At 33.1% G+C, this 13751-nt stretch overlaps 1 protein-coding gene across 1 annotated transcript; it reads right to left on the reverse strand.

The window, feature by feature from the left end:
* Nucleotides 1-3850: 3850 nt before the first annotated feature.
* On the reverse strand, nucleotides 3851-13387 carry LOC136973538 (uncharacterized). The gene is made up of 4 exons (XM_067268266.1): nucleotides 13204-13387; nucleotides 12005-12089; nucleotides 7744-7886; nucleotides 3851-3898 (listed from the first exon to the last, which is right to left on the reverse strand). Exons 1-4 carry the CDS (start codon nucleotides 13351-13353, stop codon nucleotides 3851-3853), a joined length of 426 nt encoding a protein of 141 aa, XP_067124367.1. The 5' UTR covers nucleotides 13354-13387.
* Nucleotides 13388-13751: the final 364 nt, after the last annotated feature.

Raw genomic sequence — 13751 nt, forward strand, 5'->3', positions numbered from 1 at the left:
TCGACTACAAACGACTTTTACCTATGTTTTTTTAAACTAATTAATTTTTCTCTAAATTAACTGTTTTTTCGCGTCTTTCGTGACGGGTCAGACCTGTCCGGTACATCACATTTCCATGAAAGTTTTAAACAAATACTGGAAATGACAAAAATAAACAATATATGTATTTTAGTTCTAAAATACAAATAATACATACATAATACAAATTGATATGATACAAACAATGATAGAAAAACTTGTTTTTTTTAATTTTTATATAACTAACTCTATTCGGCATTTTTTCCGCAGAGTCGTTAATTACTTTATCATAAAAGTCGCTGGTCGTCGACTCCATCAACGTATTTAAAAGCACTTTTTTTATCAAAAGCAACGCTAGCGACAACAATTTTTTCTCCGACCGAGTGTTCCTGGCCATGTATGAATTCGCTCCGTGGTCGAAAAACTGCGCTCAACAGACCCACTGGTAGATGGTGCCGTAAAAATTAATGATATTAAATCATATAATTCTTTTAGTACTTCTTTGTTCGGATCGACATTAATTATAATATGTTTTATGTTTAAGAGTTACTTGTCAATATAGTCCGGACACGAATATAAATATTGCGATTCGCTACGTAATTTAGATAAATCAAAAAATTTCCCATAAAATTTACTTAATTTAAAGAATTAAAACACGCTTGGAAAAATTGTTCATAATTTTAATATTATGAAAAACATCTAAAAGTGATAAAAATTCTAAAGATTTTATGTCTGAAAATCTGTCAATATAATTATAATTTTCTTTTAATTATACTGTAATTAAATATAACTTTGCAAAAAAAACGTACATAAAAATAACATTGAATACTCTTTACTTTTTACATCAAAACAATTCACTTAGTCAGATAGCTCCCTACCCAGTGGCTAAGGGATAGAATCGTCGGAAGCGTTACAACGTGTGTAGTTTCCACCAGCTAAACCGGCCGAGGTTGGTGCTCTGTAAAGCGTATGCGCCAATGCCCTCTGTCTGCTTTACACCATTCAGTTATTCTCGCCGTGAAAGCTGTCTCGGAAGCGCTTCCATTCTGCCACAGACATTCGAATATACATTAGCAATCTAAATTGAAAATTTATATTTTAGAGATACAAGGGAAGGTCATTGAAAGGTGGATGCGGCGCTTCCCCGCTTCCAATGACGGCACGCCACTGGTATCTGGAATACTAAAAATAAATAAATAACGATCGAACATGTAAATATATTTGTTTTAATACTGTATTAGAACAATTAAGAAAAAACAAAACAAGAAAAAAAAACACGTAGTACAGTACTTGTTAAAATATTTTTTTATTATTATTAATATATTTAATTCTACATTAGATTTAAATTAAACATTACTGATATAGTCATATTGTAATCAATAGATTAACGAAATTTTTTTATCCTGAGAAAATTTTCATATTTGGCAACAATGCTTAATTAAAAGTCTCGAAGTCTTTCTTCAGAGATAACATACACAATACAGTTATTTCCCTTTATACTAAAAACTTTGTGTTCATATTGTTAAATATCTTTAATACACGTTATACTTAAATTAATAATAAAAATAAAGTCTGTATTGTTCCATGTCTACTAGTACATTTACTATATTAATACAAACAAAATAAAATAATTATTTTAAAATATGTAAATTATTTCGACGCATTTCATAAGAACAACTCCATTGTGAAAGATGTCTTCTCACGTAAATATTTAAAATGTACTTTGAACATAATTTTTTCCACAAGCAACACATTTCTTAACACGTAAATCGGAATTTGTCTTCATGTGCGAAATTAATCCAATCTGTTTTCTAAATGCCTTCTTTCATATATATCGAAAAACTTCAGCATGTTTTTATTCTTGAATGGCTTCCTACAAATATAGCATTAATACATATTTTCATGTTTAACAATACGATGTATGGCTAAGGCATTTGTATTGGTGTAACTTTATTACATATGAAACAAACATACTTATTTCTATCGCTATGAATAATTTTATGCTGTCCCAAAAATGTTTTGTATTAAAATATTTGTTACACATATGACAAGAACATTTGCATTTATTGCTGTGTATACGAATATGCTGTTTTAAGCTAGAACTGCGTTTAAAACTTCTATTACATACCTGACAAGTATGGTCAAATTGATTATCATGACTTACAAATTTGCTATTACCAATGAACTATTTTATGGCTTACCAAATTGCTTTTTGTTTTAAAATGTTTGTTACATATGTGACAAGAATATTTGTATTCATCGCTGTGTTTAATATTAATGTGCTGTTTTAAATCACTGCTTCGTTTAAATCTTTTATTACATACCTTACAATTATAGTTAAATTGATTATTATGAACTACTTTATGTCGTGCCAAATACTGTTTTATTTTAAAACGTTTGTTACATATATCACAAGAATATTTAAATTTGTTGCTGTGAATAGGAGATATGCCGTTTTAAATGAGTACTGCTTTTAAAACTTTTCTTGCATATGTGACAAGTATAGTTAAGTGACGGCCGGATGGCCGAGCGGTAAAGGTGGCAGCCTACCGCTCTGGGGGACCCGGGATCGAATCCGAACGGGTCGAATAATCCCCAGGAATTTTTCGGGGGGTGGTCCGTTCGAATATGTCGGGCCCCGTCCCTCACCACCCGGTCGCCCCATTGTGGGCCTGGCCGAACCCATAATGGGCCTACTAAAAGAGGCCCTCTTAGTGCCCACAGGGCGGAAAGAGTTAAAAAAAAAAAAAAAAAAAAAAAAAAAAAAGTATAGTTAAGTTCGTCAGTATGAACTACATTATGTCGTGCCAAATGCAGTTTTGTTTTAAAACGTTTGTTACATACCTGACAAACATAGTTACATTCATCAGTATGAGTTTCGTGATGGCTTTTTAGATCCGCTTTCCGTTTATAACTCTTATTGCAAATGTCGCATTTGAAATGGACGGTCTTTACTATGTATTTTTCATGTTGCTGCAATCCTTTCTTCTGCTTAAATTCTTTTCCACATATCTTACAGGCGTGAACTCTGTGTGTTTTCTTGTGTCTTTCTAAACGGCCATTACCACAAACGCGCTTACCACAAATATCGCAATACACGTTTTCCCGCTTGATATTAGATTGTTTTACTATGTCTAAGTTTATGCTGTCGCAAAGTACAATTTGTTATAAAATATTTGTTACATATATCACAAGAATATTTGTATTCATTGCTGTGTAAATTAACATGCTTATTTAAATCAGAACTGCGTTTAAAACTTTTGTTGCATATGTGACAAGAATACTTAAGTTCGTCACAATGAGCTTTGCGATGGCTTCTTAGTTGGTATTTCCATTTAAAAACTATATTACAAATATCACATTTGAAAGGGCGTTCTTCACTATGTATTCGTTCATGTTGCAACAATGTATATTTCCGCTTAAATTCTTTTCGACATATCTTGCAGTCATGAACTTTACCATTTCTTGGAGATGACTTCACTCGATTTCCAGATGGGTGCAAACGTAAATTCCTCCGAGAAATTTCGTTTTTATTTCCAGTTTTCGTGTTTTTTCATGTGTCTTCGCAAAAGAAATTGCCATAAAAACTTTTTATTGCAGGTTGTGCAGCGAAATGGTTTTTTTCTAATATGACAGAACAGATGTGTTTCTAGTATTCTCTTATTTGTAAAAGTCTGTTTACATAAATCACACGTAAATTCTTGTTTAGAATGAGATGCGAACATAACCCTGAAGTATTTTCTTTTAATCTTATCATGAATTTTATTGCATTTTCTACTGGAAAATACGTATTTCTTTCTTCTGATATTATATTTATAACGCTCTTGATTTTTTAAATTGTGCTGAGTATCGTATTCTTGAATCTGCTCTTCCTCCTCAACTGAAACGTTAAAAAATAACATAATAAATTACCTATAATAGTTGAATAAATCATAACATAGCTGCAATATTAAAATGTTACAGCTGTAGTTGTATAATTGATAAAGTATACCTATGTTTTTCGTTTCAAAGCAAGGCATCATTTGTTGTTTGCATTAAAAATAAAATTCATTTTACAATCATAAACTGATTGATTCAGCTTTAGTTTCTTTATCAGACTTTTAAATGAGTGTGAAAAATTAAATTGTTTTACTTTATGTGTGTTTATTTATTTTATTTATGTAGTTTGTTCCATTGGTTAGAAGAAATCGTGTGCTTTTAGAGAGAGAAAGAAATCATTAGTGTAAAAGAAAACGTAGCACAGCAAAAGTCTATGGATTTCAAGTAGAGAGGAAAACTCGGTGGATTCTTAAAATTTTTTGTATCAAAAGTCGTTAACTTCAGAGTAGATCTATACAACGTTTTTTCAAGAATATTAGCAACGTGTTTTCTAACACGATGCAAATACAGTAATACCTCGGTTTTCGTTGACTTCGGCTATCGTTGATTTTTATCGCGAAAAATTTGTCTCGGTTTTTGTCGGTTGCCTTGGATTTTGTCAACGTTCCCAGGATTTGCTTGGGTGCGTTCTTTTATTATTTCGTAAGTTCGCACGAGCGTGATCTGTTTAAAAATTCCTGCGAAACGCGTTCCTAAATTCCGTTCAGAGTGAGCGCTTTCGAACGGCATAAACGGCCACTTGTAGCAGTAGTTAACGATGGAAAGCGACATGGCGTCTTCCATGGCTCACACTGTTTCGTTTCGGGGTCTATTATGTGGTTTTATGAATGAAAATTTAGATGTTGTGAAAGCGCAAGTTAGTGCATGCGGTGATGTAAGTATCTTTTCGAATGGTAGCCGGCATTCTAATTTTTTTCGTGTCAATTTTTGAATGCTCTTTCAACAAATTATCCATTTTATGGTTAAATTTTACAATTGAGACCATTCTTTTTCCTTTAAAAGCTCATATTTTAGATTCCTTTATCACGATACTATCGATAGTGCGGGCGCCGCCATCTTTTACCGTCGTTCCTAAATGCCTACAAACAGCAGCGCACTACCGTAGTATCAGAGACGCAGAGCGACCGCTATTAACGAACGCACCTCTCGCTGCTAATTTTGCGAAACCACGCGTTTTCCTTCTCAGTGTGGCGTTGTCTCTCGTTATGTGAGCATTACCTCGCACATCTATCCAAACAATGGGCGTATTCAAAATCTCAGCGTGCAGCCAGCACATCTCAGCATCTTTGTTAAAAATCTGAGATAACTTCTGGTTGCTGCTAGCGAGCTTCCAGCAAACTGCAAGCGTCTTTTTCTGTACTCGATACACCAGCAAACAAGATGGCAGCCACCATGAGGCTCGTAAAAGCTCTATTTTGAATTTAATTTATTTGTTGATGAATAAATCTTGAATAAATTAATATTCAGTTAGTACATTAAGAGAGTTACGCGGTACCGGGCTTCGTACCTTTGTATGGCAATAAAGAACTTGAACTGAATTTGAGTACATTAAGAGAATATTTTATTATATTGGTATATTTACGTAAGACATCACATAATTTTTTTTAGTTATTATAGCGTAATTTTATGATTGATTTAATTATATAAACTCCTACGAAATTTAAAAAATCTTCAACCCTATTACTCTTTTCGAAATTTTCATTTTTCATTAAGCTGTTTTCGTTAAATTCATGAAATTTATTTTTAAACGTAACGTGGAAGTCATCATTATACGTCATTTTTATTGTTTTTCTCTCTCCGAAATTCCCGGCAGCCAGCGTTTGTGTTCTCTAAGAAAACACCAGTCGTTGTGTTACTTCTAGCAGCATCTCACTGGATTGAAGCTGAGATTTTAAATATGCCCAATTCCATTGCTCTCCTTTTAGCTTTATCATAAGAAATGCCATGTTAAATGTTCATTTATTCTTTACATTAGTCTTTTATATTCATTTTATATTGATTTCTTATTGTTTTTAGTATTAAACACTATATTTATTTTGTATGAAATATGTTTCTGGTATGTATTTCGGAGTCTAGAACGAATTAATTGGATTTACATTGAATCGTATGGAAATAATTGCCTCGGTTTTCGTCGGTTTCGGATTTCGCCGATTGTTTTCGGAGGGATTATCAACGATAACAGAGGTATCACTGTATTTACTTATTTATGTCATTAAAGTAGTTATATTGCCCTCATTTACTTCGTTTTATTACATTTTATTTTTAATTATTTTTAGCGGATCCATGAACAAAGAGAGATAACACAAATCATTAAAACACAACTCATGAGTTGTGATTTAATAATTCTAATCAGTTCAACAAATGTTATTAACTTCAAATGTTATATTAATACGATATAGATAGTTATAAATCACAAATATCTAATCCCAGTTAAACGCATGACAGTTGAAACTTGAATGCAGTTCTTCAGCTGCCTTCTAAATAATACTAGATTAAAAGATCTAATCTAAGTAACATGTTACTTACTTTGGATATTCCATTCATTTCTGTTAAAGTTTTCGTCCAGAGTGAAGAATTCATTTGTTGACAGGCTAAACAATATACAAACAATACATGACAACTACTAATAATCACATATGATATATAAATCAGTAACGAGTTGCTAAACTTTCCCGGCAAAGTTTTAAAATTTTTGTGGCGCTGTCTGTAAGAAAACGTTTTTTAAATAAAATATGATATTTTCAACTATTATAGAAAGGCAAACAACTGAATTTCGAGGGTAAGGATGAGTTTTATAAAAAAGTTAAATGCGAATAACGAGTAAAATCATTATTAAGTCCGACCCTACTGGAGATACACACGACGCTCATTATCTTCCCAACCTCTTGAATCTTAACCAGCAAAATTTAACAGCCCGAATTTCCCTAATAACCAAACTTTCCTGCAAAATTTCAGAAATTTTCGACTGAAAAAAAACCGGGAGTTATTAATAAATTTCAAACAGGGTGAACAAAATCATGCATCCCCACACACTAACATTAATACATACAGATACCAACCCTCAATGGGTCTGAAATAAAAATCTCATTGTTTATTTTCTAATTTATCATACGCAGAAAGAGCAGAGCAGAAACACTTCTGCTACCAACTGAGAAAAGTTTGAAACACTATAATTTACATATATAAATTAAATGTTGAAATTCGCTTTTTACTCTCTTGGTTGTAATGTAAGCATAACAAGGAAAAGTATTCAAATAGTGTGAAATTTCACCTTCAGATTTTGCAAATTTTCATGTTTTAAGATTATCTAATCCGAAAAAACACGGCTTAATATTCCGTAAATTTGTAAGTTTGGCGTGTATTTATGGCGTCAATTTCATTTAGTTTTTCAGAATGAATTGAAGATTAAGAAACAAAATTTAGTACCGTACGTTGTGTATAAGATGCATTAATGCAATTAAATTTTGGCAAAGAAATGTCGAGAAATTAAGAGATAAAAAATGGTAACGTGTAAAGTCTCGACTGGGATCAGCCTTCATTTTATAATAGTTAAAATTATAAACAGTTTTTATAACATATTGCGCCGGCAGACAATTTTATTTATTTATTGTGGTTAATAATAAAAATAGTTATTTTTAACTGAAATCTCTTTACAGCCAGGATATTTACGAAACTCGTTGTTCGATTTTTCTTATATAACACATACATTTTATTTAATACTGAATACACCTAAATTCAAAGCATAATATTATATTTGTGATATTGAGCTACGTTTTCATCCATTCAATAAGCTAATATTAAAATTTTACTATAGAATATTTCGAAATTTGTATTACATTAAATTACCTGCTCATTATCTGGATGATGAACAATTTCTTTATAATCTTCAGTCTTTACTTCAATCTTCAATTTTTTCAAAACAACTCTACATTCTGATTTTATACCATACTTTACATCATAATTCTCTTTTACTTCTTCTTTCTTGATTTCTGTAGTGGAATTTACAAAGTTTTCGTGTTAAAGGATTCTAATAAAAACTACAAATATAAAATAAAACTGAGTATATTTTCATTAATTAAGATAACAATATTCACTTAAGGCACAATTCTTGGTCCGAATGACGCGGTTGGGACTTTAACAGAACTGTAGAACATACTGATAGGAACAAAAAAGTTTAATGAACCATGGGTGTACGAGCGCGCCTTCGCGAGATATAGGCCCCCCAAAATGACTATATGGCAGCGAACATGGCGGCCCGACTGACCTCTCGTACGGGCGCCACCACACGCCGCCATGTGCTAAACTAGTGATCGATTCACGGTAGTTCTTGAACGAAGTAAAAAAATGGGGGAAACGTCTACTAAAGGCAATTTTAACGGCAAGCGAACGGGACTCCCGACTGACCTTTCGTACGGGCGCCACACACGCCGCCATGTGCTAAACTAGTGATCGATTCACGGTAGTTCTTGAACGAAGTAAAAAAATGGGGGAAACGTCTACTAAAAGCAATTTTAACGGCAAGCGACGAGAACTCCCGTAAAATCGTAAAAAAAATATTGGGTCACGTGACCCGGCTTTTTTGCTCGCAAACCCGCATAACGTAGGCGCAACTTTCGAGGGCTATATTCTCGCGAACGCGCACATATACAGGTATGGTTCCTTTGACATTTTTGCTCCCCCAATGGGGGTCGACGATTTGCCCCCCTCCCCACCGCGTCATTCGGTCCTAGAATCTTGCCTTAACTTACATGTTTCACTACGTCATTTATTTGTGATTACAAGCCGAAAACTAGATATTTGTCACGGCGTATTGGTGTGATGTGTGATACAATTTCTATTAAATATAATTAGATTATAAGATGACTAAGATTATTACGAATTTCGAAAAATCCCTTTTTAGTGTGCGTTCTCGTGACGTACCCTAACTATGTACCAAATTTCAACTTTCAACTCCTAACCATTTGTGCTCTTAACATTTCCATTGTTACGTAACACTTCCATTGTTGACTCTTCCATTTTAACGCTTTCCATTGTTACTTAACAAGTCTTTTTGTTATTAAATAATTAAATAACACTTCTTTTTGTTATTAAATAAATCAGCAACAAAAGCTTAATTAGGTTTTCCGGAAATATTTAAAACTATGTGTGGCGCCATCTCTTATGATATATTATGAAATATATTTTTAATTATTATAGAATAAAAGAAAAAGTTTGATATTGAGCATAAATATGAGTTTTTATAAAAAATTGGGTTAATGTTATTCTAAGTTCCGAGATGGCGACGGGGGAAATTTTTCCCTACGTTTAAGACTGCGACGGGGAAAAAATTTTTCCCTCGATTCAAGATGGCCGCGTTTCCGGCCGCCATCTTGAATTTCTCTGCAGACTCCGCGGACGTTAACCGAAATAACAAAAAAAAAAAGAATTTTTTTACTCACTTTTCGATGGTGGTTGCCTACTTCTTCCTACTTTTTTTTTCCTTTCCGATCCATTCTTTTTTCGGTTTTGCCAGCTTGGATACTTTCCTTTTCTCTTGATGCGGCTCTTTTCTTCCGTTCTTTTCGATTCGGCTGCTCTTTTATTGGTCGTATGGCGTTTCCCTCTGTTCGATTTATTACTACTTGGCCATATAAACGACAGAATGCAACCCCAAGAAATGTGGCCAAATTTACTTTTAAATGTTCCTTCAAAGGCAGAAGTCTTCGTTCCGCACTTACTACATCGCAAGAAACAGCTTTCTCTATTACTCCTATGATATAATTTGCATTTAGAATTGCACGGAATGCAAACGGACTCGGTCGGCTGTATGCCTAATTTTACAGCAAATTTCGGAAATTTCAATGCGTTATCGATACGGGGAGGCAAACCTAGCTCCAAAAAGTCGTCTTCCATTAACTTGTAGAAATCACGGGTGGTGCAACTCGACCGAAATTCGTCGTTGAAACTCAAATCGGCAAAACTACTCATTATCGAATAATTGGCAATAAACTAAACGCGGGGAGGTGGTGAGGAAAAAAATGAAATATCGTAACCAGAAAAAAAACACAGCAATTATTCCAATACGCAATTCGTCGCAACACTGCAGTAAACGATTCCAACTGGAAACTAGTCGATTTGCATAAAATTGCATTGAAATGAACAGAAATCACGTCACAGATCGAGCATTTGCATATTCGTTCGTAACACCACTACGAATTTCTCGCCGATATTACTCTCGCACGACGTCACGAAAAGGCTCCCTCTACCGTCGCAAATTTACACACGACCGTCGCCGTTTCGAGGTTACAGGATACTCGGCAACGTCGAACTCAGGGTTGTAACGGAACGGGGAAAAATTCTCAACGGCGTCGACGTCACGACTCTAGGGAAAAAATTTTTCCCCGCCGCAGTCGCCAAGATAGGGAAAAATTCCCACCGCCGCCATCTCGGAACCTAAGGTAACATTAACCAAAAATTGTAAATGAGAAGATAAGTAAACTTTACACTAAGTCCAACTTACTGAAGATAGACACGACCCACCTCTACCTTTAATTACAAAAACTTAAAAGCATCAATCCTTTTAATAAACAAACGTTTCTTCTAAATTTCAGAAATTTTCGACAAAAAGCACAGTAATTATTAACTTTAAAACGTTGAAGAAAATCATCCTGCCCCTCAATACACGCCGACATTTATGCATACAAAAAATTCCCGTAATTTTTTAATTTCTCGACATTTTAAGCTATCATAAGTTTAAAAATGGAAATGTTGGGGAAATTGTTTTTATTCTCGTAGATGTTGTAAAATATAACAAATAAGTTGTCTTAATCAATCAAAGTTCGACCTTCCCGTGTTTCCCAATTATCAAAGTCTGATTCTCCATTAGCACAAAAATATAAAATACCTTACAAAATTCTATTTGTCGACGTTGATAACTTTATGTCTGAAAATTCAGACGTATGTACGATGTACTGTACAGTGCGTTACGTATCTGTATGTCACTCCCTCACACTTCGTTTCATATATAATACTTAAATGTATATGCAATAAAAACTTCTTTCGACGCAAGTAATGTATAAGTATAAACTAAGTGTACAGAGATTTATTTTCATGTGCATTTTGGATCAAGAAATATCCTGTCCTCATGGCATTCCAACATTCCTGAGAAGCACATATTGCTTAGTACATAGGTAACCGATAGCATGTATGTAATAAATGTTTAATTCTATGGTATTGCACATAATTATTTTTAATTTGATTTGAAAAGAAACAAAATCCGGCAACGGGTTACGGAACTTTATCAGCAAAAGTGTTACAATTGTTTATGGCTCCATCTATTATGAGATTTTACGTAAAAATCGTTCTATATTATTAATTATTATAAAATGGCAAAAGGCTGAATTTTGAAAGTAGGGATGAGTTTTATTTATAAATACATGAAACATTGCGTATGATTTTTAAAGTTCCAAAATGTCAGTAATCACAAACAACGGGCTAAATTATGAGCGCAAGTGTTGTGGTTCTATCAACAATCCCGAGCATAGTCGCCATAATAGTTGTCGAATAGACACCTTGAATCGATCTTTCTCTTGACCCGAGTTGGTCCCGGTTATCACCTGGAAACAAAGGAGAGACCAATCGAGAAGCGAGGAATGAGAGGAAGGACCAATCTGAAATGCGAATGGCAAGAGAAAAACTATAAAAATCGGAATTTCGAGGTCGAAGGACAGTCTCCTCTGGATTAAGCCAAAAGTCGTGACTATTAAGTTGTGTTGTGCTATCACCTAGGACCAATGTTCTCTCTAAATTTTTGTAGCTGAGCGGAACATATACATCTCAGAGCAAAAAATTTTTCTGAGCATATATATATATATATACATCTACATTGAACTTTTTTCTGTTGTAAGATTCTGATCAATTGAATTGACAATTTTAAATCTGTCAACTGAATTAAATGTTATTGATTATATTAAATTCTATTTAAATCCTTATTCACTTATATACAACGTATTCGCAACGTTTTTCAAACATTATCATTTCATTTATATGAATGTAAATTTATGTATTACCTATTATTCGTATGACTAGAAACATACTTTCATTGTATTAAAAGTATTAAAGCTCTTACCTCTTTCGATTTTATAACCAGAATGACACCAAATAGTGGATCCGTTTGTGTTGTTTGTGAAAATTGATTTTCCTTTAATATTTATCTGGAATAATAAAAAGATTACGTTATATTATTAGACAGATTGATCTTTATAGAAAAACAAATGAAAAAATTAATTAAACTGAAGCATAAAAATACGCTTACTGAATAAATTAAAAACAAAAAAAAAAAAAAAAATATGGCCTACCGGCTACTTTCTCTTAATAGTAGTGTCTGTCATTTAACAACTTTCAAAGGAAAATTTTGAAATTCCGGTTTTCAGCAGAGGTACAGTACGTATACACTTTATCAAAGCCTCTTGCTCAATTAAGTGAATCTGGTACTATATGAATATGTAAATAATAGTTTATTAAGAATTGGACTGCAATTGAAAATAGATTTATAAATTCCTACTTTCCTTAGTCTGTATGACTGTTTGACAGTCCATTCTTAATTTCGACAACAGAATTAGATAGGTGAAAGTCGAGACCAAATGTGTAAAACTTATTGGCACGAGGCCCCGATTAACAATACAAAAATTTCCGATGCAAATCGGAAGTCACGTTGTTTCAATTCAGAAATTTTCCTTTGAAAGAAGTTAGATACGTAAACGTCACAACTCTATTACTAACAGGAAAAGTATAATGTACACGGGCAAGCAACTACTAGTTTAAAGCGAAGAGAATATATCTTAAATTAAATAATAAAAAAGTATAATGAAAAATTGCAGCCCGGCATTGTGACCATAATTGTCAAATATGACAGGATAGCATTACTCTTCCATGTTATGAAGATGTAACAACCAAGAAAGTAAAACGTACACTTATGCAAAACGTGACTTCATACGATAAGAACAGGAAATTGACAGTCAGCTGTATCGTAAACACAATATAAAAATTTTAAAGACAGTGAAACCACAAAATTCCGTCAGTGAACAAAGGGCTATCGTTTTTAAAACGAACACCATGAAAAAAAAAAAAAAAAAAACGCAAATTTCATAGTAAAGAGCCGAAATGGCTTTTACTTGAATTCGAAAATAATGTATCTCAGTTTAAAGCTCGTAAGGCCACTATTTATACAGACATACTGTTTAAAATTATGTTTCTCTATTTCCAACTTCATATTCTAGCATCTTAGTTGTGTTTTAAAGCAACACTGCAATCTTACTTTTCACTCACCTCTAAAGGTTCCGATTTAATTGTTTTATAACACTTCACATCTGTATTAAATTCTTTCTTAAAATTCTTTGAATCGACTTCAAACTTCTCTTCGTTTTGTTCAATTGTAAAGTCCGAATATTTCGCTTCGAACTCTTTTTTTATCTTCATTTTCTCGATTTATGATATTCTCGTATGTCAGCAATCTGTATTCAATCAAAGAATAAATAAATTAATTAATGTTCATTCGAAATTTAGAGTAAGCAATAAGGAAAGACAAGTAAACTCATTACTATTGTTCTGGTTGTAACAGTAAACAACAGGTGCACTTTCAGGGTCAACGGAAAAAATTGAAGTAGTGACACGTGTCTAGCACACGTGACACTTTTCCGCTACAAAATCACTTGTTGTATGGTTAATAGTGTTGTTCTTAAAACGCATGTATAAATGTTTATAGTAAGAAACTAAAAATGAAATATTTAATAATTTCCTTAAAACGTAAAAACTTTTTGGTTTACATTATACCACGTACCGCGGCCGATCTAGGTTTTTCGGAACCTAGGGCTTAT

Source organism: Centruroides vittatus, unplaced genomic scaffold (assembly GCF_030686945.1).
Source record: "Centruroides vittatus isolate TY-2023 unplaced genomic scaffold, ASM3068694v2 contig_3194, whole genome shotgun sequence".
In the NCBI taxonomy this organism is placed as follows: domain Eukaryota; kingdom Metazoa; phylum Arthropoda; class Arachnida; order Scorpiones; family Buthidae; genus Centruroides; species Centruroides vittatus.